At 36.6% G+C, this 27,591-nt stretch overlaps 1 protein-coding gene across 11 annotated transcripts in view; it reads right to left on the reverse strand.

Moving 5' to 3' along the window:
• The window catches only part of Znf143 (zinc finger protein 143), a 62,511-nt gene that overhangs the window by 33,489 nt on the left and 1,431 nt on the right, over window positions 1–27,591 (reverse strand). For 4 of the 11 annotated variants that reach the window (XM_040284767.2, XM_021727375.3, XM_013359353.4 and 1 more), the window contains exons 2-10: window positions 16,501–16,615; window positions 15,885–15,977; window positions 14,957–15,040; window positions 14,163–14,246; window positions 13,347–13,543; window positions 11,714–11,788; window positions 3,101–3,220; window positions 1,341–1,416; window positions 90–215 (exon numbers count right to left, since the gene is read on the reverse strand). In XM_040284767.2, coding sequence (XP_040140701.2) covers window positions 90–215; window positions 1,341–1,416; window positions 3,101–3,220; window positions 11,714–11,788; window positions 13,347–13,543; window positions 14,163–14,246; window positions 14,957–15,040; window positions 15,885–15,977; window positions 16,501–16,615 — 970 coding nt within the window. Of the gene's footprint in view, window positions 1–89; window positions 216–1,340; window positions 1,417–3,100; window positions 3,221–11,713; window positions 11,789–13,346; window positions 13,544–14,162; window positions 14,247–14,956; window positions 15,041–15,884; window positions 15,978–16,500; window positions 16,620–17,966; window positions 18,106–27,591 lie in introns of all 11 variants that reach the window. The other 7 variants (XM_021727373.3, XM_040284762.2, XM_040284763.2 and 4 more) reach the window with 5 other exon arrangements.

Here is a 27,591-nt window from a genome sequence, read left to right on the forward strand (position 1 = left end):
CTGAAATTTTTCCAGATACTCCTTCCCCAAATCCCCTCCCTGAAGATCAAGAATTCTTGTCCTACATATGACACTATTTACAATGGTACCTGTATGAGTTCTAATATGTTTCTGTAGATCTCCTGATGTTTTGAAAGATTTGGTACAATTATCTTCTGAACACCGATATGGCTTTTCTCCTGTATGAGTTCTGACATGACTTTTTAATCCATAACCTTCAAGGAAAATTTAAAAGAAATTTAATTACACAATACTCCTCTAAACATTCACATTGAAATTAAAGTATTGAAAAATATAGTAAATTCCAAGAATAAAACATGTTATTAAAAACGTCCTTAGACGGCTCAGGACTATCACACTGAAAATTGTTAGTAGTTTATCTCTGTTTAGAAGTGTGTGTTTAATTTTTTAAAAGTGTCCCAATTGGGCTGGTGTTGTGGCTCAGTGGTAGAGCACGTGTTAGGCCCTGAGTTTGAATACTCAGCACCACATAAAAATAAATAAAATAAAGGTATTGTGTCCATCTACAACTAAAAATATATTTTTTAAAAAGCATCCCAATTATATTAGATGATGTTCACAACTCATATCCAAAAAGTTTAAATTGGATTCAAGACAAGGAACAAAGAATGAATGTCAGGAGGACTGGTACATGTTGGCCCTGCCACATATATCCCTGGAGAGACTCCATCTCACTGTTAAGTCCCAGTTCTCAGTGGTTCCCTAAGGTCTGTATTAATGTTAAATTTTTAGTCAGCTTTTAAAATTTGGCTTTTATTTTTCTTGCTAAAAGAAAGCAGAACATGTAGTAAAAAGCACCAAAGTAGGCAAAGACAGGTCTGTGAAGGAAAAAAGAACACAGAGAGGGGTAGAGCAATCAGGCTAAGGAGGCAGTTAAGAGTTAAGAAAACCCAATAAGGGCTGGGGGATGTGGTTCAAGCGGTAGCGTGCTCGCCTGGCATGCGTACGGCCCGAGTTCGATCCTCAGCACCACATACAAACAAAGATGTTGTGTCCGCCGAAAACTAAAAAATAAATATTAAAAAAATCCTCTCTCTCTCAAAAAACAAACAAACAAAAAAAAAAACCCAAGAAGAGATGGGGTTGTGGCTCAGCAGTAGAGCGCTTGCCTAGCATGTGTGAGGCCCAATCCTCATAAAAATAAATAAATAAAGGTATTGTGTCCAACTACAATTAAAAAATAAATATTTAAAAAAGAAAAGAAAACCCAATCATGTGTTCTCTGGACTCAAGACAAGGATGAAGGGTCAAGTTTTTGCCCACTTATCTCTGCTTGACCTCCATCAGAACCTAGAAACAAAGAAAATTTATGTTCTTACCTGTTGCAAAAGCTTTCCCACAGCCTTGATGTTCACACTGATAAGGCCTGTCTCCTGTGTGTGACCGTTCATGGACCTGTTATTAAAACACAGGCATGATTCCATTTCTTCCACACACTCCTCAAGTAAGATGATTTTAACATAGACCTATTTTCCCCTCTTATTGCTGAGTGATTTTGTTGTATGCTTTTGAAAGAAATAAAACACCTTTTCCACAAAAACTATAGCCCAGGGATAGGGATATAGGTCAGTGGTACAGTACTTGCTTAGCATGGTGAGATCCTAGGCTGGATCCCCAGCACTGTAAAAAAGAAGACAAAGACAAGCAAACAAGCCAGGCGCAGTGGCACACACCTCGGAGAGACCTTTTTTGTATTTTATTTAGAGACAGGGTCTCACTGAGTTGCTCAGCATCTGGCTTCTCCTGAAGGTGGTTTTGAACTCACAATCCTCCTGCCTCAGCCTCCCAAGCTGCTGGGATTACAGACATGAGCCATGAGGTTTTTGCCAGTTGCCCATGCTGGCCTCAAACCTGCAATCTTCCTACTTCAGCATTCCAAGTAGTTCGGATTATAGTTGTGCACCACTATGCCTAGCTTACATTTAATTTTTTTTTTGGGGGGGGGGTTGTAGATGGACACTATATCTGTATTTTATTTATTTTTATGTGGTGCTGAGGATTGAATCCAGTGCCTCATATATGCAAGGCAAGCACTCTACCACTGAGCTATAGCCCCAGCCCATATTTAAGTTTTTATTTGTATTCCACATCTAGGATGAGGGGATAAAATGGGTTTAAAATATTCATTTTAACAAGGAACAGGAACATCTGAGGTCTGAGTTTTTCCAGAGTGATTAAAGGTACCTGCATGAAACATGCATGAAGAGAATTAGGACAGGGTGCAAGGAAACGTTACCCAATGTAAAAAGTGTAGAGGCTGCTATTAGAGGGGTCTAAGTTTGAAGTAAGGTTCCACCACTTCCTTCTCTAAACCTTGAAGTCCTCTTTGTAAGGTGGGGACATAATAGTATCTATTGCTGTGACAAATGTGTAATCATGACAATGGCCATTCAATGAACATTTCTCACATATCAGGCCATTTTTCTTAGTACTTTACAGAAACAGCAGCACTTACTTAATTCTTATAACCACTCTGAGAGAGAGGTACTCTTATGATCAAATTATAGTTGGGGGGGAATGAGGTACCAAGAAGTCAATTATATGCCAAGGTTATACACTAACAAGTAATGAAGATGGACTCTTGGGTCACTACTCAAAATATGCTAAGTGCACACTTTCTGACATAGTTATTTAATATGTCTTAGATATTGTTATAATGAGTCACAGTACTTCTATTGTGTTCATCTACAATAAAATAAAATACTTCATCCAAAAATTTAATACAGGACAAATTAACATCAACTTTTGCTGGATTCTGGTGAATCACTGTTAGCAGAGTGAACATACACATTTCTCATATAATTATATAAATTTCATATTTGACCAAATGTTTTGAAATATACAGAGTGTCTCACATGTGCCATATAATATGCAGGACATCAGGGATATACAGGGGAAAAAACACAGTCCAGGCCCTTAAAGAACTGACAGTTTCTACAGTCTGTACAGGCTTTTTTTGTGTGTCTGAGTGTGAGCATGTGTCAGTATTTTGATAAGCATTTGAATGCTATATGCATATCACATTAGTATTTAATGTCCTAGGTATACTTATAACTAAATAAAACACTTATATATACACCTTGAGATGATGAGCTGTTGTATATAATTTTCCACATCCATCATATTTACATTGAAATGCTTTTTCTCCACTCTGTTGAGATTTAGCAGTTACTCTTGTTGCATGTCCTTGTAAGACAATCTAGATAAAACAAAAATTATGACTTAAATTACTCATATGGAAATAAAAAAGCTGAAATTTTCTTTTTTTTCTTTTTTTTTTTAAAGAGAGAGGGAGAGTGGGAGAGAGAGAGAGAGAGAGAGAGAATTTTTTAATATTTATTTTTTAGTTCTCAGTGCACACAACATCTTTGTTTGTATGTGGTGCTGAGGATCGAACCCAGGCCGTACGCACGCCAGGCGAGAGCGCTACCGCTTGAGCTACGTCCCCAGCCCCAAAAGCTGAAATTTTCACAGTAAAAAAAGATAAAGCTATAATGTGGGTTCCAGATTCAGATAATCACTTTATCAAGAGTCTATCAATCTAAATCAGTCACATTCTTCCTGTTCCATTGCTGAAGTCAGCGGCTCTGAAACAGTAAAAAGGAGAGCTATAGTTGAAGGCACTGCTAGTTCAAAGATCTATTTCTCTCCTAGAAAATCAACCCAACTACCATCCCCATTGTATGCATGTATTTCTTGACATACTATTATTTAACTATGCTTTTTTTTAAGGACATATGCCCTAAAATGTCAAATACATTTTCAATTTCAGAAGCATTTCAAAAGCAATGAGAAAAGCTGGGCCTAGTGGCATACATGTGTAATCTCAGCTACTTGGGAGGCTGAAGCAGAAGGATCCTAAATTCAAAGCCAGTTTAGGCAATCCTGTCTTAAGTCAAGAAATAAAAAGGGCTGAGGCTGGAATTGTGACTCAGTGGTAGAGTGCTCCCCTAACATGCATGAGGCACTGGGTTTGATCCTCAGCACCACATAAACATAAAATAAAGATATTGTGTCCACCTAAAATCTAAAAAATAAATATTAAAAAAAAAAGGGATGTGGTATAGCTCATTGGTGGAACACCTCTGGGTTCAATAGTAAGAAAGAGAAGGCAGAGGAGAAAGAAGGAAAGAAGGAAGGGAGGGAAGAAAGAAGAAAGGAAGAAAAAGAAAGATGGAGGAGGTATGTGCAGGCATTAGGTCATTTAAGTCACCTACAGGAGATAATACAATCAATATCACATTCTGTACTTATATTCAGCACAAGATCTTTTCTTTTGGATATAATACCATAAGAATTCAAATAACACTCCTATGCTAGTAAAGGCTTTCAAAGATTGCTACCTATTTTAGAAATTATGATACCACAAATGTTGAAGAATGACTGTCTACTATGTGGGTCATATAGTGATATGTTGCAATATTCTTTTCTGTGCTGGCTGTCACTCAAGGTTCAAAAATGACTCTTTCAGAGTTTTGTTTTTTGGTTTTTTTTTTTCAGTTGTAGTTGGACACAATACCTTTATTTTATTTATTTATTTTTTTTATGTGATGCTGAGGATTGAACCCAGGGCCTCGGATGTGCCAGGCGAGTGCTCTACCACTGAGCCACAACCCCAGTCCCAGAGGTTTTTTTAATGTTGTAAAAAATTCAAAATAATGAAGCCAAAATCATCACTGGATGATACTACAGATGTTGTAGGCTTAAAAAGAAATCTGAAAATAAAATGCATAACAAGCATGTGATCCTGATGATTTTTCCTCAAAGATCTGTTAGGTTCTCTTTGTTTTTGCTTAAAAAAATATCTGATTTATATAAGAGATTCTGCCATACCTCACTACTTTTAGATAAATATGAAGGTTTTGGTAAGTAAATTTTCATAAATGTATTTTTAATTGCTTGCTGCCTTTTATCCTCATTCTTAAGGAAATTAATGTTTCATGTAATCTGATTTATGAGGTGAGAACTGATCAATAAAAATTATTTAGGGTTGGGAAGGTAGCTCAGTAGAATACTTGCCTAGAATGGATGAGACCCTAGATTTGATACCCAGTATCACAAAAATTTTAAAAATCTACATTACTAGATATTTAGACTCTAAAGTAATGTGTTCTCCCATCTCAAGTAACCTCAGATTTCTTTTTTTCTTTAGTACTGGAAATTGAACCCAAGGCCTCATGCATGGAAAGTAAGTACTGTACCGCTGAGTTAAATCCCAGACCCTTTTTTTTTTTTTTTTTTTGCTGTACTAGGAATTGAATCTAGGGGTGCTCTACCACTGAGCTACATCTTTAGCCCCTTTGGGTTTGATCCCCAGTTTTTGGGGGGGACCAAGTATCTAACAAATTTTTCCTAATTTATACCATTTCATTTTTTAAAGTATATACAACAGCTATACGTATAGTAATATTATGGGTCATTTTGGGTTTTCTTTTTGGAAAATCTCCAAATTAAAAAAAACAAAACACTAAAATATTAATATTGGTGCTACGGATTGGACCTAGAACTTCATGCATATTAAGCACACACTCTATCATTGAGATACACCTCTAGCACCTTTTTAAAAAAAATCCTAGATAAATATTTGAGGTAATGGATACGTTAATTATCCTGACCTGATTACTACATGTTGTCTATCTGTATGGAAATATTCCACTATACCCCCCAAAGAGGTATTTTTGGGGGGGAGGGTGGGGTTACTGGAGATTGAATATATGAGGAACCTAGCACTGAGCTACATCCCCAGGTCTCTTTATTTTTTGAGATAGGATTTCCCTAAGTTGTTGAGGCTGGCTTTGAACTTGTGATCCTCCTCTCTCAGCCTCCAAAGTTGCTGTGTATATCACTGTGCCTGGCCCCAAAATATGTACAACTATTGTGTCAACATAAAAAATCCTTTGCGGGCTGGGGATGTGGCTCAAGCGGTAGCGCGCTCGCCTGGAATGCGTGCAGCCCGGGTTCGATCCTCAGCACCACATACCAACAAAGATGTTGTGTCCGCCGAGAACTAAAAAATAAATATTAAAAAAATTCTTTCTCTCTCTCTCCTCTCTCACTCACTCTAAAAAAAAAAAAAAAAAAAAAAAAAAAAAAAAAAATCCTTTGCCCCTGACTAATAATCACTGATATAATTATTACCTTTAAGAGATGGAAAAAAGTGGGCTTAAAAATTTAAGAAAAGCAAGGTTTGGACTGGGGATGTGGTTCAGTGCAAGAACATGTGCCTAGCAGGCATGAGACCCTGGTTCAATCCTCAGCACTGCAAATATATATATATATAGATAGATAGATAGATAGAGAGCAAGTTTCACTTGGTTCAAGGTCATGTATCTAGATTAAAAAAATACAGAAAACAAAACAAAAATAAAATATGAACCATACCTAAATTGCCTATACTAAACAGGTTTGGTTCAATGCAAGAACACGTGCCTAGCAGGCATGAGGCCCTGGGTTCAATCCCATGATTTAGGAAAAACAACATCCTCAGACTCTGCTAACCAGAGAAGACTGTACATCTATAGGCTGGCCAGTGATATATCAACGCCTATGTGGTCTGGCTTAAAAATTCAGGCTGAGCCCCATGCTACATGCCTTTATAGTCTCAGCACTCTGGAAACTGAGGTTTGAGGATCACCTGAGCCCAGATATTTGAGGCCAGCCTAGGGAAAAAAAAAAAAAGTCTCCCCAAGTGTACAGATTCTCTCTGCAGAAATTTGACCTAAGAAATAAATGGAGAAAGGAAGGAAGGGAGGGAGGGAAGGAGGGAGGGAGGGAGGAAGAAATGGAAATCCTGAGTTGGTCATGAGTGGTAAACCTGAGAAAGCATGGCTATGATGAGTCATGTACAAACTCAATAAGAAGACAGAGAAAGCCTATCTCCAGAGAAAAGGGAGCAGAGATGCCATGGAAGAATCCAGCCCTTTGTGGGAAGTGGGAGAGAGAGGAAAAAACAAGTGAGATCAGCTTCCATTCCTGATTCCTTTGGAATTCTAGTTCCTGTGCAGACTAAATGTTCAGCAGTTCCCATTCTGATCTTATTTGCTCTGCTATATCCTTACAATATATCTCTTTTTTCCTTGAACTAGCTTGATTGGTTTTTGTGGGTCTTCCAACTATTACAGCTCTGATTAAAATACTGTCAAACCAAAGTACTTTGATCTCCAATTAAAGAAAAGTTAGTTTTGAATGATGAAAGGGCCTGGCATTCTAACATAACACGTAGAGTATTAACAATTATATGTATCTACAAATAGTATTTTCATGTGTTACTTAAAATATTAACCAAATGAAAATCTTACTTGGTTATCATAAACCCATGAGATGGGTAAAGCAAAGATGATCATTCTCATGTAACAGATAAAAAATTCAGATTCAGAGAAGTAACTTGCTCCAAGTCCCACTGCTACTATATAGCAGAATAGAAACTCAATCTGGATCTTTTGATTATAAATTGTATACTACTTCAATACTGTTTTCTACTTAATAAGGATGTTGTAACATGAGGGCAATGACAATAGCTATAATCTGCCACAAATACATCCCCCTCCCCCCAGTGTTTTTACAGTTTTTACAAGTGAACACACAGGCATTCTTAGAGACTATTTTATACTGGGGTTTTAAATTCAGTGCTACTGGGGCTGGGATGTGGCTCAAGCGGTAGCGCGCTCGCCTGGCATGCGTGCGGCCCGGGTTCAATTCTCAGCACCACATACAGAGATGTTGTGTCTGCCGGAAGAAAAAAAAAAAACCTAAAAAAAATAAATAAATAAAAATTCTCTCTCTCTCTCTCTCTCTCTCTCTCTCTCTCTCTCTCTCTCTCTCTCTCTCTCTCTCCAAAAAAAAAAAAATTCTTGAAAATAAATTCAGTGCTACTGACATTTTCAGAGGGTAACTCCTTGTTGGTGGAGCTATCCTTTGGGGGAAATCTCTACCCACCAAGTTTCAAGTAGTTTTACCTAAATTGTTGACAACCAAAAAAACTGTCCACAGACATTGCCACATGTCCTGGGGCAAAACTGCCTCCACCTGAGAACTGCTTTGAGTACTATAAGCCTTTCCTTGTCCGGCGAATTTTTTTTTGTTGTTCATATCAGAGATGAGTTCAGAGGCACAACTAACATCTTCATGTTACAGCTGAAATAAAAATTCTAAACTGTAAACATCACAATTTTTTAAAAAATCTAGAGCTTAGAAACAAGACTATTTACAGGAAAATCTGTTGCTTTAGCTATCAATTTCTTTAAAGTTCAGGCAGACACAAGAGCTACAACTTTATAAGCAAAAATGTAGAAGGAGCACAAAGGGATGAGACCAGAAGTTATACGTTTTGCTTATCTGCTACGATTCCTTGAGTCAGTCTGGCTTTTTAATACCATACATTGGGCCCTCAATCTCAAATGTGATACTCAATTGTTTTAGAGAAACAGGAAGTTTTGGTCAAGTAATAAAGAGAAAAAGAGTAAGTAGAGAAAAAGAGTAAGTCACAAATCCAAGCCATATATAATTAAAATTTTCTACTGCCACTTTGAAATGGGAAAAAGAAACAGGTAAAGTTAATTTTATTTAACCCAATATAATAGGCTGAATATGTGTTATTTCAACATGTATATGAAAAATTATTGATGAGATATTTTACATTTTTTTTTCATAATGTCTTAAAAATCCACACCTTAATTCAAACTAGCCACCAAGTGCTCAATAGCTACATGTGGTTAGTAGCTACCATACTGGACAGCACAGATCTAGTCTGCAAAGAAAAAATAGAAGGCTGTAGTCAAAAAAAATTCTATTGAACTGTCTTCTATTATTTTGTCTATTGGTACCAATAACAATGGTTTCATTTCTTCAGATAAAAAGTAATGAAGTTGTGGGGTATGGTGGCACATGGCAGCTTGGGAGGCTGAGGCAGGAGGATCATGAGTTCAAAACCAGCCTGGGCAATTTAGTGAAGCCCTAAACAACTCAGCAAGGCCTTATTTCTAAATAAAATATAAAAAAAGTGCTGGGGAGGTGGCTTAGTGGTTAATTAAGCACCCCTGGGTTCAATCCCTGATACTCCCTCAAAAAAAAGGTAATGAAGTTTTTAATGACATTTTTGCCTTAGCAATTCTCAATCCTCTATTTCTGGATTCAGAAATTAACAACTGATGTTAGTAGTCTTTTATAATAATATATGTTAATAGGTTAAGAAGCCTGATGGTAAATTCATTCGTTTTTTGGTTAAGTCTCACTCTACTATATTAGTTAATTACAAGCACATTTATAACTTTCTTTCTTTAAAAATATTCTACAGTTGCCAGGTATGGTGACACATGCCTATAATCCCAGTGATTTCGGAGGCTAAAGGAGGAGGATTGCAAGTTCCAGGCCAGCCTCAGCAATTTAGTGATAAAAGATAAAAAAGGTGGGGATGATAGAGTGCCCCTGGTGATAAAAAAGAGAAGAAGGAAGGGAAAAGGGGAGGAAAGGAGAGGGAAGGATGAAGGCAGGGAGGGAAGAGGGAGGGAAAGAAAGCAGAAGAGAGAGAGGAAAGAGGGGGGAAAAGTACAAAAAGGAAAGGAGAAAGGAAGAAAGGGCTGGGAATGTATACCCTGATACAATACTCTGGGTTAATTTCCATTATCCCCCACCCCGAATCTATGTTTGCAGCATGGTGGTGCAGGCCTGTAGTCCTAGCTATTTGGGAAGTTGAAGTAGGAGGATCACAAGTTCAAAGCTGGAATGGGCAACTCAGCAAGACCCTGTCTCAAAATAAAAAATAGAAAAGGGGATGTATATAGCTTAGTAGAAGAGCACCCCTGGATTCAAAACATAGTACTGCAAAAGAAAAAAATTCTAAGATTCTACTGCTTAAATATCTTATCATTTGGTAGTTACCAATAAGAAAACTTAATAGGCCACTGCAAGTCACTGAGCTATCTCTTGCATACGTTTACATGTATTTCCATTTCAGTAGAATTTAGCTGAGATGAATTTGACACAATAAAAATTTAAAAATATTAAGTCTCATTCATAAAATGTGAAAGTGAATTCCAAGACTTGAAAACTTTACCAAGAATTACACAATTACAAAGCTCAGGGACTTAGTAAACAGAAAATTAAATTTAAATTCTTGTTACTCTGTAGCACCACTTGAGCTGTTAAATATATAGACTGGCTATTCAATCATCAAACTTGTATCAGAGATATCAGTAATTCTTTTCTTTTATTGTTTATTAGTATTATAACTGAAAAATCTCTTGATAAGCCCTAACAATCTCACTAAATGTTATTAAGTGGTGATGTTAATGCTCCAAACTGTGTCCCTGGCTGATCACAGAGGCATATACCTGTAATCCCATCTACCTGGGAGGCTAAGGCAAGGGGCTCACAAGTTTAAAACCAGCCTGTGCAACTTTAGTGAGAACCTATCTCAAAATAACATTATAAAATAGTTGGGGGGGGGGGGTGCTGGGGTTGTGGCTCAGTGGTAGAGTGCTCCCCTAGTATGCATAAGGCACTGGGTTAGATCCTCAGCATCACACAAATATAAAACAAAGATATTGTGTCAACCTAAAACTAAAAAATCCATTTTTAAAAAAAAATATTTATTTTTCAGTTGTAGTGAACACAATATCTTTATTTCATTTTATGTGGTGCTGAGGTTTGAACCCAGTGCCTCAGGTGTGCTAGGCGAGTACTCTACTGCTGAGCCACAACCTCAGCCCCAAAAATAAATATTAAAAAAAAAAAAACAACAGTTGGGAATATAGCTCAGTGGTAGAGTGCTTTCCAAGCATGTACAATTCCCAGTAAGAAGGGGGACAAAAAAGATGGTTACTTGGGTGGTTAATAGGGTGTTACCTGAGCAAGGGGTAGCCAATGATTAGACCAAGGGTGAACACTGAATCAAAGGAAGCCACAGGCCATCTGCAGCCCAGGAAGCAGTCTGGTACAAAAAGTACAATCAGTTTTGCTAAGTATGAATAATAATGATTAGCTTGTCTGGATCTTCCCATCAGAATTTGAAAAGGAATATACGGGAATAGAAGTAGAAGAATAGAAGTAGAAGAAACTTTTAAAACATACAAATGGCAAAGTAGTATATATACACAATGTAATATTACTCAACATTAAAAGAAAATAAAATCATGGCATTTGCAGGTAAATGGATGGAGTTGGAGAATACAATGCTAAGTGAAGTAAGCCAATCCCCCAAAACCAAATGCTGAATGTGTTCTCTGATATAAGGATGCTGATTCATAATGGGGATTGGGGGGGAGTTTGGGAGGAATGGACAAACTTTAGATAAGGCAAAGGGGAAAAAAGGGAAGGGAGGGGGTATGGAGGTAGGAAAGTCGGTGGGGAAAAAAAAAAGGCAAAATAGCAAGGATTAGGTCATACTAATGAGTAAGTCACAGAGAATGGATCCACAAAATTCCATGAATGGGACAGTAAGAAAACTGCCTGGTTTCCAAAACTGCTTTGGATTCCAGAATACAAACTAAGCTGGATTTCTGTGATATTTCTATTTCTGTAATGTCACTCTACCACCACTAACAAATCTTAGGGCCTGAGGTAATTTGAGAAAGCTGGTCCTAATACGAATACTGTTTTTCTGAAATGGAGCAATTTTCCTGGAAAAGTAGCATGTTCTCTATTGTTGCTTAGAAAATGTTAAGAGATTCTTATATAACAAAGGAGATTTACATACCTGCATTTTTTTCTCTTGTTCATTTTCTCCAATTATTCCAGTACCTGTTACACTTTCACTTCCATCAATGGACACCTATAGGAATAAAATAAAGCTTAAAGATGTTTTACCTTTGCATTTTTTTTTAAATACCTTCATTTTATTTATTTATTTTTACGTGGCGCTGAGAATTGAACCCAAGACTGCACACATGTGAGGCGAGCACTCTACCACTGAGCCACAACCCCAGCCCCTTATCTTTACATTTTTACAGTGTGGGGACAGATACCAGGATGACTTCATGCCTGCTGGGCAAGCCCTCTTCTACTAAACTACATCCTTAGCCCCATGTTTTACATTTTGGTAATGTATATGGCAGGTGAGAACATGGAGGTTTTGTTGTTGTTCTTGTTGATGTTGTTGTTATTATTATTATTATTATTATTATGTGTGTAAACTTCCCAAATAAAAATTGAAAAAAAAAAACTTAAATTAAATGAGAGAAATATGTTTGATGCAGGAAAAATACCCACCACCACCCCCTTTTAGAGCTGGCGTTTTTGTACATTACTCAGGCTGGCCTAGAACTCTGAGACTCAAACATCTTCTTAACTCAGCCTCCCAAAGGGCTGAAACTATTGGCCATACAACATTACACAATGATCAAAACTCAGTCCATCTCTTTTTTTTTTTTTGGTACCAGGGATTGAACTGAGGGGCACTTTAGAACTGAACCACTGCTGCAGCCCTTTTTTACATTTATATATACATATATTACTTACATATATATATGTGTGTGTGTGTGTGTGTGTGTGTATATATATATATATATATAGAGAGAGAGAGAGAGAGAGAGAGAGAGAGTGTGTGTGTGTGTGTGTGTGTATGTGTGTGTAATGAGTGAGTCACAGAGAAAGGATCCACAAAATTCCATGAATGGGACAATAAGAAAATTGCCTGGTCTCCCAAACTGCCTTGGATTGCAGAATATAAGCTCAACTGGATTTCTGCAATATTTCTATTTCTGTAATGTCACTCTACCACTGCTAACAGTTTGTTAACAGTGGTAGAGTGACATTACAGAAATTCTGGTTCTGCATTGCTAGTTTCCCAATGCAAAAATATATATATATAGTTGTGGATGATTATTTATTTATTTATTTATTTGTGGTGCTGAGAATCAAACCCAGTGCCTCACATACGCTACAAAAGCACTCTACCACTAAGCCAAAATCCCTTTTTTATATTTTATTTAGAGACATGGTCTCACTGTGTTGCCTAGGGCCTTGCTAAGTTGCTGAGGTTGGATTTGAACTCATGATCCTCCTGCCTCAGCCTCCTGAGCCACTGGGATTATAGGCATGCTGGGCATATCTATACTTTATTATTTCTTTTATAGCACTCATCCTTGAATATCTCTTTTTGTGAATTACCTGCTAATTCATTTATTTTCTGTAAGTCCTTACTCCATTCCCTTATTTTTTCTTCCAATATATCTTTTTACACTTCACCTTTTTAAGATAAATGCAGTTCTCTTTGAGGTTGAATGATTTTGGTTCTGCATTGCTAGTTTCCCAATAAAGTGTACTTTTTTTTTTTTCCATGAAAAATAAAGAGGCTGTACCTGGGACAGTACTGAAGTAAAATACCATACCTTTGCTGCATACTGTTCCAAAGCACTGATAGTGTCAGGGTCAATTGTGCCATCGCCAGTGTGAAGCCCTGCCACTGTCCCATCGGCCTGAATTGCCAAGATGGTGTCAGACTGCGGGACTTGCACTGCATGGTGGATATAGGCTGTGGTGCCATCTTCCAGCTGAACAGCCTGTAATGCACTCTGGTCATAACTATCTGAAGGAGTAGAAGAGAAAGGCCTTAAGGTTTGACAAACAGTTACATATTTAAAAGAAGAAGGGAATAAACTTTTACTGAGTAGTACTAGAAACACCAGATGATGTGCTTTATGTTATTTCATTTAATTCTCAAAAAACTTCTATGAAACAGGTATATTTACTACCATACAAATGGGAATCAGAATTTGAGAAAAGTCACTTTCCTTAGGAACCAGGAAATTTTTAAAAACCTAACAAGTAATAGTCAAAATCAGTTGTAAAGAAACCAGGATGTGGGTTGAGGTTGTGGCTCAGTGGTGGAGAACTTGCCTATCCTGTGTGAGACACTGGGTTCGATCCTCAGCACTACATAAAAATAAATAAAGATAGGAAAAAAAAAAAAAGAAACCAGGATTTGAATTGATGTAATTATGACTCCAAAGTCCATAGTGTTTACTGTTCCAAATGGTTTCTGGCAGCTCAAATTGTGAGAAAGCTTTCTCTTTTTAACTGTGCAAGCCAGGTGCCTTGAACTTCAAAGGATAAATACAATTTTTTCAAATGACGACACTTGAGCAGGTATTATTTTTCCCATACTCCCACTTCTCCCTTACTTCATATTTTCAAAGTTACTGTACCTTTGGAGGTATGATGAATAAATGCTGTGGTTCCATCTTCTAACTGCACTGCTTGACCATCCTCTAGACGCAAACTGTCCCCTGCTCAAGAAATAATTGTTTACATTTAGGTCCCATACTTTCCAACATGTTCCAATTAACTAACTTGGCAAAAAACAATCAACTAGCTATTAAATGCATGATGACAACCTATAGTTACTTTATGAGTCAATAAAGCTGCTTTGAGAAAGCACTTAAAAGCAATAGAATACTTGTTTTAGGAATACACACAAGAGGGGGAGAGAGTTGAAAGTAGGGGAAAAAAGAAGAAAAAGAGTAATGTAGGATTCATTTCAAATAATAGACACATTCACCTAGGACTGCTACCCACTAATTTCTAGAACTTCCTTTCCACTATCTTTGAGACTCAGTCTTGATTACATTAAAATGGTCTTTAAGCCAGGTGCAGTGGTGCACACCTACAATCCTAGCTACTTGACAGGCTGAGGCAGGAAGATTGCAAGTTTGAGACCAGCCTGGGCAACTTAGCAAGACCCTATCTCAAATTTCTTTAAAAAGGGCTGGGGTTATGGCTTTGTACTAGAGCAGTGCTAGGTTCAATCTTCAGTATTGAAGAAAAAAACAACAACAAAAAAGGTCTTTAGATCCTACCTCTGGCACCTACTTATCTCCCTTTTCAAAAAAAGGCAGACTAGAAATCAGGACCAAATTTAGGTAATATGAGGAAGCTGGTGGCAGCAAACACCGAAATCAGAGAATCAGGAGGTTTCCTGTGTTGTATCTTAAATACTTACTACTTTTAGGTATGGGCACATGTTGAACATAGGCAGCAGAACCATCTTCCAACTGAATGACTTGGCCATCAATGAGCTTCCCATCTGGAACAAAAGATTCAAGCCAATAAATTAGTACAAACAAAAATTTTTTAACTTTATACAATTTCAAAATGATATCAACTATAAAAACATACACTACTTAAGCTCATGTTCATCTTGATTCTTCCCTCAACGTTCTGAGGCAATTCAATAACACATCCAGTGATCCTATAGAAAGCAGAAAATCCTCCCTCAGCCATCCTTCCTCCCCTCCAATTTTCAATCAAACAAGTACAAGAGGAAGAGTGGCTCATCACAGCAAGCTACATGAATTGAACCTCAAGGTACCTTTCAGAACCACTCAGAATCAGTGACCCTGACTATGGGGAAGCTGAACAGTGTGTCAGCCTATGTGAGGCTGGTTGTCACTGTCACTCCTGGGAGGAATACAGACACTGTGTATATACATTTGTGCTCAGTAGGTTCCCATAAAAACAAGGAGTTTTAGAATTGGGCTATTTCCTGGAGCAAAGTAAGCAGTAACTTAGAGACAATGTTACAAAAGCAAAACCAAATGTCTATCCTTATGTTTAATAAACACATTAAATAATAACCTAAAATTATAAAACAAAAGAATGGCTTTGCTCAAAATAGGAAATAGGTCAGACATACTCTCTTCCCTCCTCTCTCCCATTAAATTTGATACTCTAGAGTATCTTCCTATTATCTAAAAGGGTGTCCCAAAATTATCCAGTTATCAAAATTTAAGTTAAAAATCATTCAAAATTTTTATAAGCAATTTAGTGTCTTTAGGAGACACTGGGAAGGAGGTATAGTTGCTAGGGGTTCCAATGCTAAGGTTATAAATTGCTGGTACTAACTAACTGGCTATTTAGGAGGCACATACCTTTAGAATTGTGTTGTATGTAAGCAGTAGAGCCATCTGCAAGTGTTACTGCTTGCAAGCTTACACCTTCCATATTTTCTAAATTGTCACCATCTATTATAAAACAAAATTACTTTCTTTAGATAACTATTATATGTGCATGCTGATTAATTTTTTTAAAAAATGAAGATTAGCAATAGGCAGGTTGCTTTACCTAATTCTTAAAGAGACCAAAATGGAATCTCTTTTAGCATTTACTAAAAATATTTCCCTGCCCTGCTATACCCAATGCCCACATCAGAAAAAAAAAAAAAATGCTCATAATAGCCAGGTATGGTGGCACACTCAGCAACTCAAGAGGCTGAGGCAGGAGGATCACAAGTTCAAGGTCAGCCTCAACAACTTAGTGAGACCCTGTCTCAATTTAAAAATTTAAAATTGCTGGAGATGTGATTGACTGATTAATTACCACTGTGTTTAATCCCCAGTACCAAAAAACAAAACAAAACCTCAGAAAGGCCTAGGTTTATGTTACCTCTAATTAAGTTACAGGGAAGTAAATACAGTGTCATAAATTTCTATTTAAGATAAATGATATTACCAAACTCATGTGGTCCCTTCAAATATGACTCCTCACCTGCCACAGTTACTGCTTCTGTGAGGCATAAGGTAACATGTTGAGCCTCCATTCCTCCTCCAGGAAACTCTGTCATTCCTTGAGAATCCCGATTTATCTGGGCTAACAACATTTTCTACCTTGAAGAAAAATATAGTCCCTTGAGGATAAACAATTACACATATAAAACAAAAGACATAATATATTACTGAACCCCCCCAAAAATTTTGAAAGACATAAACAGTATGTGATATCTGATATAACATGCAATTTCACTTAATATGCAGGGTAAGAGTATTAAAACTACAAAAGTATGTCTTACACCTCAAGAAAGTAGCACTAATGACATGACTTAGTAAGGGCACTCCTGAACAAAGCTGAATGGTAAGTATATTCTGGTCTGCTTTCCGTGAGACTAGGGAGTCTGAGAAACAGAAGTAGAGAAAAAAGATTCTGATATTCCAAACACCACTTCTGAAGTTGCTCTATTAAAAAGCATGCAGTTTGGCCAGGTGTGGTGGTGCATGCCTGTAATCCCAGAAGCTTGGGAGGCTAAGACACGAGGATCACCAGTTCAAAATCAGCCTCAGCAACTAAGTGAGACCCCATCTCTAAATAAAACATAAAAAGGGGCTGGGGATGTGGCTAAGTGGTTAAGTGGCCCTGGGTTCAATTCCAGGTACCAAAAAAAAAAAAAAAAAGCCATTTCAAAATTCACAATAGTAGATTGTACTTTAAATCCCCCAAGATGAACACTGCATATGTTAACTGTTTTTCATGGGGTGATAGGGGGAGTAACAGGCACTCAACCACTGAGCCACATCCCCAGCCCTAATTTATATTTTATTTAGAGACAGAGTCTCACTGAGTTGCTTAGCAACTTGCCATTGCTGAGGATGGCTTTGAACTTGTGATTCTCCTGCCTCAGCCTCCTGAGTCACTAGGATTACAGGCGTGCACCACTGCACTCCAGCTCCTGTTTATTAGTTTTGAGGTACAGAGTTTGCAAAAAGTGATAGTAAAAGAACAATCAGAGCATATTATAAAAGCTTTCAAGTATGTATTGGAGTAGAATCTTTTTTTCAAATAAATACACACACACACAATCTTGAACCCTAATAAAAAACAGCTAAAAGTGGCATTTGATTATAAATGCATTTTGAGTGTAAACTTTTGTTTTCTTCTTTTTTAAAGTGTAACCTTTTAAATTTTATTCATGAGAATGATTTGCTTAGTTGAACTCAAAATCTTAAATCAAAATAAAAGTGATGATAACAGGGTTATGCATCCAATTTATCATAGAGCCAAGAGAAGAAACAGAAAGGTAAAGCTGATTTGCACAGATTAATTCAGAGATCAACTTTTTAAAAATCTCACAATATGCTTTAATCAAATAGATCTACTGACACTAGAATAGTAGTAGATAATATGTTTGAAGTTTAATCACTAATTATTTTTAAGATATACAGAGTAAAGTACTTGCATACCAGAGGACTGAAGGAATATCTAAAAAGCACTGGGTACATCCTCTCTGTAGAAAATAACTCTATTTACATGAAACACAAAAGTAGAAAATATTTCTTCATATATTTAGATTCTTTAAAGCTTCATATTATCAATTTAAACCTGAAAGTGAAAAATTGAACACAACTTCAGCATACTAGGAGATATACCAGTTGTGGTATATCTAATATACTAAATATAGTAGAAATAAATTTTAGCTAAATATACTAGAAATAAAGCAGCTAAATATACTAGAAATAAATTTTAGCATTGTGGGGATGGGGTTGTGGCTCAGTGACAGAGCACTTGCCTAGCATGTGTGAGGCACTGGGTTCGATTCTCAGTACCACATAAAAATAAATAAAAGTATCGTGTCTGTCTACAACTAAAAATATTTTTAAAAGTTTTAGCATTATTTTATTAAATATAAATAATAAGATGCCAAGGCAAAGAAACCAGGCATTTGTTCCCATTTGTTCCTACTTCATTTAGTCTCTTGTTTATACTAAAAACAGTAACTTACCACCACAATCTTACCTTAAAAACTATAAATCTAAGTACAATTTATATGCAAGGGTTTTCTCATAAGAGTTTCATCACAGGTGCACAATAAAAAGACTCCAGGACCTTGGTTCAATACCCAGTACTAACAAAAACAAACAAACCAAAAATTATACAAATATATATTGTGTATATATATAATGTATATTAACTATGTATGTGTGTGTGTATATATACACATATACATATATGCATATATATATATATATATCTTGTTTCTTTCCAAATAAACATAACACATTCCCTACCACCATTAAGGTTTGCCAATTCACCTTTCTGCTCTAAGAGGTTTGCCATCTGGATTTGCCTATTTTCATCAAAGTGAGACACCCAGAATAAAAATTATCAGGTCACCCCTTAACTAAATTTTTCATTTAATTTTATTTTTTTATGGTACTAGAGCTAGAACCCAGGAGCACTTAACTACTGAGCTATATCTCCAGTCTTTATTTAATTTAATTGTTTTATTTTGAGAAGGGCCTTGCTTAGTTGCTGAAGCTGGCTTTGAGCTTGTGGTCCTCCTGCCCGCGTGTCCTAAGTGGCAGGGATTACAGGAATGCACCACCACCCTTGGCTTAAATTCTGATTACAAGACAGCAGTTGCCAACACCATGATTTTCACACTTCAAAACTTTTTCATCTCATATCTTTTGTGTGTACGTGGTGCTAGGGATTGAACCCAGGGCTTTGTGCATTCGACACAAGCACTCTACCAACTGACTTACATCCCCAGCCCTCATTTTGTATCTTAATTATTGCAATAATCTCTTTTATGTTCTCTTTGTGCCATTCTCATTCTTCAAGTCCATAACAGGGCCAGCTATCTCACTCTATTCTGTATACCACTGAAATTTTTCTTGTGTACAATGTTATAAAATAAATTTTAAAATTAAGAAAAATGGAGCTGGGGATGTGGCTCAAGCGGTAGCGCGCTCGCCTGGCATGTGTGCAGCCCGGGTTCGATCCTCAGCACCACATACAAACAAAGATGTTGTGTCCGCCAAAAACTAAAGAATAAATATTGGAATATTCTTCTCTCTCTCTCTTAAAAAAAATTAAGAAATGATTCTCAATAGTTTAAAATCAAATATTTTCATTTTTCTTCTTTAGTTCTTGCTATCTATATAAAATATATACATATATTTTACAATGTTGTAATTAGAGATATTATTTTGTATTCAGTTTTTAAAATTTTAATAACAAACTACGGAAATCGATCCCTAAAAGTAGAATCTTTAGCTTTTTTCACTTCTATAAGTTCTGCCAAATTCACAACACATCTTAATAATGATCACTTTTAATTCATTTTTTTTGGGGGGGGGGGTTACCAGGGATTGAACTCAGGGGCACTCAGCCACTGAGCCACATCCCCAGTCCTATTTTTTGTATTTTATTTACAGACTGAGTCTCACTGAGTTGTTTAGCACCTCACTTTTTGCTGAGGCTAGTTTTGAACTTGCAATCCTCCTGTCTCAGACTCCAAAGCTGCTAGGATTACAGGGGTGCACCACCACACCTGGTGATCACTTTTAAATTAAATTAAGGTGTCCAAGGTGTAGCTTAGTGGTGGACTGAGCACTTGGCATTCAAGGGATCTTGGGTTCAATCCCCAGCACCAAATGAACATAAAAAGCAAATAAAACAACATTAAATTCTCTTATAAGCCATTTAACATTTTTCTTACTAAATATAAGGCACAAATGACTTTGTCATTAAAAATAATCTTTCAGTAAATATGTTTACAAATATAGTGTCTTTGGAGAAGCAGAGTAGATTATATCCTTAACCTCTCAGAGCACATGCCTGTAAGCCCAGCTAATCAGGAGGCTAAGGCAGGAGGATTACAAGTTTAAGGCAGACTCAATAACTCAGCAAGACGCTGTTCCAAAATAAAAAATATAAAAAGGGCAGGGAGCTGGGTGCAGTGGCACAGCCTGTTATCCCAGCAGCTTGGGAAGCTGAGACAGGAGGATTGTGAGTTCAAAGACAGCTTCAGCAATGGCGAGGTGATAAGCAACTCAATGAGACCCTGTCTCTAAATAAAATACAAGGGAGGGGGGATAGTAGAGGATAGGAAAGGTAGCAGAATACAACAGTTACTAGTATGGCATTATGTAAAAATGTGGATGTGTAACCGATGTGATTCTGCAATCTGTATTTGGGGTAAAAATGGGAGTTCATAACTCACTTGAAGCTAATGCATGAAATATGATATGTCAAGAGCTTTGTAAGGTCTTGAACAACCAATAAAAAAATAAATAAATAAAAAATAAAATACAAAATAGGGCTGGGGATGTGGCTCAGTGCCCAAGTGGCCCCGAGTTCAACCCCTGGTACTCCCCCACAAAATAAATAAAAAGTAAAAAGGGCTAGGGGTGTAGCTTAGTGGTAGAGCACCCCTAGGTTCAATCCCCAGTACCACTCAAAAAAAAAAAAAAATGAAAAGAAAAAGAAAAAATCCTCCTACAATTAAGTTTAGTGGATCAGAAAATATGAGCATTTTTATAACAATCAATGATCATTACTTGCATGTCTGGGGCGGCAGGGGTGGTGGTGATGGTGTGTCTACAGAGCTGGGGATTGGACCTAGGGCCTCATGTATGCCAAGCAAGTGTTCTACCATGGCCCTCTTTATGGTTTTTTGGGGGGTTTTTTTTGTGCTTCACTGCCGAGTTTCATCCCCTGTCCTTTAATTATTTAAAAAAATTTTAAGACAGGGTCTTGCTAAGTTGCTGAGGCTGGCCTCAAACTACGATCCTCCTGCCTCAGCCTCCCAAATTATTGCTGGGATTATAGGTGTGTGCCATGTCATCTTCTACCCCCAAAATGCTGGGGATTGAACCCAGGATCTTATTCATGCTAGGCAAATGCTTTACCACTGAGCCACATTGCCAGCCTGCCTGTCATTATTTTTTTAAATGGTTCTATCAACTGCTTTGCTACCAGCAACATAATGAATATGCTAATTTCACCACATTTTTACTGGTATTTGACGTTATGCTAGACCCTCTGTTTGATTTAAGAGAGGGATAATTTAAGATAATCAAAGAAGGGAAGCATTAAAATGATATGTACCTTAAATGTTTTTAGTTTAAACACAGAAACACATTTTTATTTGCTAAAGCTCTTAAAAAAAATCTTTTCTTCCTGAGAATTGGTCTATGGAATTGGTCTATTTTCAGCATTGTCTTTTTGTAAAAATCCCTAGTACGACACATTGTAGTTTGGGTTCCTTTAAAGTAGAGCAAAATCTTAAGATTCTTGCAAAGGATTCTAGGATACAATGCTTCCAGATTTGCACATTTCTTGCTTCTAATATTTTACTCATACTGCTTGTAGGTCTTCTGACATTCAGGCAATTCTCCAATTTGGCACCTACTTACCTTTGTAATTTCATCTTCTATCATTCACCTTCAGATCTTTACCTAAACCATGGGCAAACTACTAAAAAGACATATACACACAAACACATGTTTATATGTGTGTATATATCTATTTGTGTGTATATGCACATCTCAACATACATGTTATTGAAGACATACAGAGGTTTTTGTTTGTTTTAAAGTCCTCCTGGGGTTTTGTTTTCTTTTGTGGTGCCGGGAATTAAACCCAGGGCCTCAGTGCATGCTGGTGGAGCATTCTACCTCTACGTTACATTCTTAGTCATCTTCAGTACTTTAAGAAACTAGTTCCAAACTGGGCATGGTGGTGCATGGTAATCCTGGCTACTCAGGAGTCTGAGGCAGGAAAATTCTAAGTTTGAGGCCAGTGTGGGCAACTTAAAATGGGCTGGGAATGAAGATCAGCAGCCAATGAGTTCAATGCCCAGTACTATAAAAACAAAACAAAAAAGAAACTCCATGGCAGAAGAAACATGAAAACAGGTCATTAAAGCACAAAGTGAAATCCCCACTGTACATGACATCAAACTATCAAAAATTTAATGCAATTATTCAACTAAGTGATTCTTGGAATTTTTCTAACAGTCATGAAAGTGTGCAAGGTTCACTGAGGCATTATTTTATAATAGCAAAAAATGGTCAAAAATCTAAAAGTCCTTCAAAAGGATGTTAAATATAGGATAGCTATATGTGAAATATGCGGCCATTAAAAAGAATGAGAGAGGTGCTGAGGATATAGCTCCAAGGTACACTGCTTGCCTAGCACACACAAGATCCTGGGTTCAAGCCCCAACATTGTAAAACAACAAAAAAAATGAGATTGATCTTTATGGAACATGGAGAAGCAAATCCAAGATATATTTTAAGTCGGGGGCGGGGGAAGCAACATGCAGAGTATACCTGGTATGATTGCATTCATGTTTTTAAAAAAATGTATAAAAGTATTAGCACAAGCTTGTGAATACATTTAAGGGCTCAAATAGTTTGCACCCAGGAACAGGACTAGGCAATGAGGGTAGAATGGGGAAGAGACTTTTAATTTTTACTGTATACATCCTGTAAGTTAGAAACTTTATTTTCATGGCTTATTATTTTCGTTTTAAAATAAAAACAGTCACTTAATTTTTCTTTTTCTTTTTTTAACTAGACACAAAAGCCTTAATAAAGAAGCACTTACCTGCCTTAGGGACACACACAAAAAGAACATGTGAATTTTTTTCTTTTTAAATAGATGGACACTATACCTTTTTTTGTTATTTTTTATATTGTGCTGAAGATCGAGTCCAATGCCTCACATGTGCTAGGTAAGTGCTCTACTGCTGAGCTACAACTTTAGCTGGTAAATGTGAATATAAATAAATAAGTAGGTATTCTGTAGAAGCACAAGACAGAAAGGGTAGTAGAGACACAGAGAAGAGTCTTTATTCCACACATCCTTATTAGCAATTCCAAGGTGTCCTTCCCTCACTACCCAGCTCTCAGTTATCATCAAAAGCTACAGCATTTGCAGTTATTTGGCTTATAGCCCAGGTCACTTTGAATCACTGGTCATGTATTTTTCGTCACAGCTCTTCATCTATACAAAATTATATCATTTGTTGGCCTTTATACATTCGAATTCTGTTTAGCTCCAGGTTGCTGAGCTTGTTTCCTATTTTGGAAAAAAAAAGAGAGAGAGAGAGAATACAACGCCCACCTGATATAGCTTATTATATGCTTCTTTTTTTTTTTCTTGGTACTGGGGATTGAACCCAAGGGTACTTTACCATGGAACTTCTTTCCCAGTCCTTTTAATTTTATATTTAGACAAGAACTCATTAAGTTGCTGAGGGTCTTGCTAAATTGCTGAGGCTGGCCTTGACCTTGGGATCTATCTGCCTCAACTTCCCATTACAGGTATGTGCCATTGTACCTGGCTGCTACTGTATCTCATCATCTTTGTATTTTTAAAAATTATGACTATATGTTCAATAAATATCTGAATTTATCATAATCATGTGTCAGAGGTCTCAACAACTGTCCTCCTCCATTATATATATATATATATATATATAGCCATGCTGACCCTTTTATTTCCTAGAATACACCTAACTCTTCTGATGGCTTTTGTGCTTATTGTTAGGTGTCACCTCCTATCTCAAATATGTGACATTTTAACAACACCCCTATTCTCTGTCATAGCACTCTCTTGATCTCCTTCTTGCCTCTTAGAGAATTTGTAATCAAACACTTCAGTTGTATGATATCAGGATTTCTTGTCTATTGGTTCATCATTGAATTCCTAGTTCTTAGGAGAATGCCTGACACATAATATATGCTTTCTAAATATGGGATGAACAAAGAAATACAAGTGGTAGAGTGCTTGCCTTGCACGTGCGAGGCCCTGAGTTTGATCTTCAGCACCACATTAAAAAAATAAAGGTATTGTGTCCAACTACAACTAAAAAAACATATATATTAAAAAAAAAAGAAATACAAGTTGTAAGTAGTTATAGCCTAAGGCAAGATTATAGATCTTTATTCCTTTTCTTTCACTGTCTCACTTTGTATGATATGCTGCTGTGTGTATGTATTGTTTATAAAGTGCCATGAATTTAAATTATTCCAATTTCTTATGATCATTATACCCATACTATATAATGAATTTCTGTATTTTCAAAACTGAGTCTATAGAGCCAAATGCATTTATTATTTGATCTTCAGCACCACATTAAAAAAATAAAGGTATTGTGTCCAACTACAACTAAAAAAACATATATATTAAAAAAAAAAGAAATACAAGTTGTAAGTAGTTATAGCCTAAGGCAAGATTATAGATCTTTATTCCTTTTCTTTCACTGTCTCACTTTGTATGATATGCTACTGTGTGTATGTATTGTTTATAAAGTGCCATGAATTTAAATTATTCCAATTTCTTATGATCATTATACCCATACTATATAATGAATTTCTGTATTTTCAAAACTGAGTCTATAGAGCCAAATGCATTTATTATTTTTTTTAAAAAGAGAGAGAATATTTAATATTTATTTTTTAGTTTTCGGTGGACACAACATCTTTATTTTATTTTTATGTGGTGCTGAGGATCGAACCTGCGCATGCCAGGCGAGCGTGCTATCGCTTGAGCCACATCCCCAGATCAAATGCATTTATTATTAAAGACGAATATGTGGCTCAGCGGTAGAGCGCTCGCCTAGTACAGGCGGGACCCGGGTTTGATCCTCAGCACCACATAAAAATAAAGGCACTATTTTGTGTCCATCTACACTTAAAAAATAAATATTTTTTTAAAAAGATGTATATAAATAACAATATGTATGTTATGTCATTTTATGTACAGATTTCAAAATACTATTATCATTCTAGGGTCAACAGATATATTTTAGAAGTTAAAGAGGAGGGCATTTGGTAGCTTATTAAAGTCTTGTAGGTTATTGAGAATTTCAGTTGAGAGAATGGGCTTCTGAGCCAGTCACAAGATCATGTCTCAGCTTACAGTGGACAAGTAATTCTGAAGTTCAGCTGGTTCACCTGCAAAGTAGTAACTGTAACAACAGTAGTAGGTTTGTAGTGAGGATTATAAGTTTATGTACATATATAAAACACTTAATCACATAATTCAGTGCCTAGCCAGTGGAGTGGTATACATAAGTGGAAATGGAATATTAAGTCCAAGAAATATAGACAGGAAGGATATATCTGTGTCTACATTTTAATGAATATATATTTCCACAGGGTAGAGTTGTCACTGCAGTTTTTAAAATAAGATTAGTTTTATGAGAAAGTGTGAAGAAAGATATTCACTGTTTTCAAAAAAATTTTTTTCTAGTCAGGAGTGGTGGCAGTGATCCTGTAATCCCAGCAATTTGGGAGGCTGAGGCAGGAGGATAACAAATTCAAGGCTAGCCAGGGCAACTAAGTAAGACTCTGTCTCAAAATAAAACGAAAAGTGCAAAATAAAATAAAAAGTGCTAGGGATGTAGCTCAGTAGTAGAGTGGGTAAATTACCAATATGGAGGTGGGGAATCATTATGTCCTGAAAGAAAGCCAGGAGCAAAAAGATTCAGAACTGGGTAAAACTTCAGATTTAACCACTACCCCCTACCAAAAACTCTATAAAACACTATATAAAACCTCAATTTTAGTATATGTGCTGCCGAAGCGAGCACGCTGCCGAAGCGAGCACAAAACCTCAAAACTAAGTAATAAAATCAGGACTGATAAAGTTCTTCTCAAATGATCATTTTATATATATATATATATATATATATATATATACACACACACACATACACATATACATACACATACACACACACCATTATATATATATACAAACACACATCTATCTATCTTTCTATCTATACACACACACACACACACACACACACACACACACACACTGAAAATAATGAATAACAGCTAAAGTAATAAATTACTTTTTTCCACTCCAGCCAGGTCATCTTTCTATGAAGAATACAATGAATCTTTAAGCAATATCCAATGCTTAGCAAAAGGTTTAGGTTACTCTGTAAATCATGTATCTGATAAGGAATTTCTATTTAGAGTACACAAAGAACTTTACAACTCAATAATGAAAAGAAGCTGGGCATGGTGGTGGACACCAGTAATACCAATAAGTGGCTTAGGAGACCAAAGTAGGAGGATGGCAATTTCAAAACCAGCTTCAGCAATTTAGCAAGGCCACAAAAACTTGGTGAGACCCTCTTTGAAAATAAAAAATAAAAAGAACTGTGAATGTGGCTTTGTGATTAAGTGCCTCCCAAATAAAAAAATGAAAAGGACTGTGAATGTGGTACAAAAAATTTTTTTTTAATAAATAAAGAGACAAAAAAACCCCACAAACTTTTAAATGGGGGAAAGGATCCAAGTAGATTTCTTCAAAGACAAACAACTGGCCAATAAGAGACATGGAAAAATGCTTAATATCATTAGCATTCAGAGAAATGCAAATCAAACCGACAATATGTGCCACTTCATATCTACCAGGATGGGTATAATAACAAGTAGTGGCAAGGATGTAGAGAAGTTGGGACCCTTATACCTCGCTGGTAAAAATCTAAATGGTACGGCCACTTTGGAAAACAGTTTGACAGTTCCGTAAAAAGTTGAACATAGAGTTATCATATGAGACAACTTATAGTACATGTACCCAAGAGAAATAAACACCTATCTCCAAAAGCAGTGTAGTGGTATGGTTGTAATCCCAGCTACTCAGGTGGATAAGGCAGGGGGATCACAAGTTTGAGGCCAGCCTGGGCAACTTAGTGAGGCCCTTCTCAAAAAATTTTTAAAAAGACAACAGATGTATTTTGGGGGTCAAGTACCTACCTGCCTAGAACACATAAGACCCTGGTTTGGATTCCCAACACTGCAAAACAATAACACTCCCCACCTGAACCCCATGTCCACAGAAAAATCTGCCCAAATGTTCACAGAAGCATTATCCATAATAGCCAAAAAATGGAAACAACCCAAATATCCATCAACAGATGAGTGAATAAAATTGAATGTGTCCGTTTGGCAATAAAAAAGAAATAAAGTACTAATACACGTTATAACATTCTGGCAAATACTATGCTAAGCCAGTCACAAAAGATCACATCCTCTATGATTGCATTAACAT

This window comes from Ictidomys tridecemlineatus, chromosome 4 (assembly GCF_052094955.1).
Source record: "Ictidomys tridecemlineatus isolate mIctTri1 chromosome 4, mIctTri1.hap1, whole genome shotgun sequence".
Lineage (NCBI taxonomy): Eukaryota > Metazoa > Chordata > Mammalia > Rodentia > Sciuridae > Ictidomys > Ictidomys tridecemlineatus.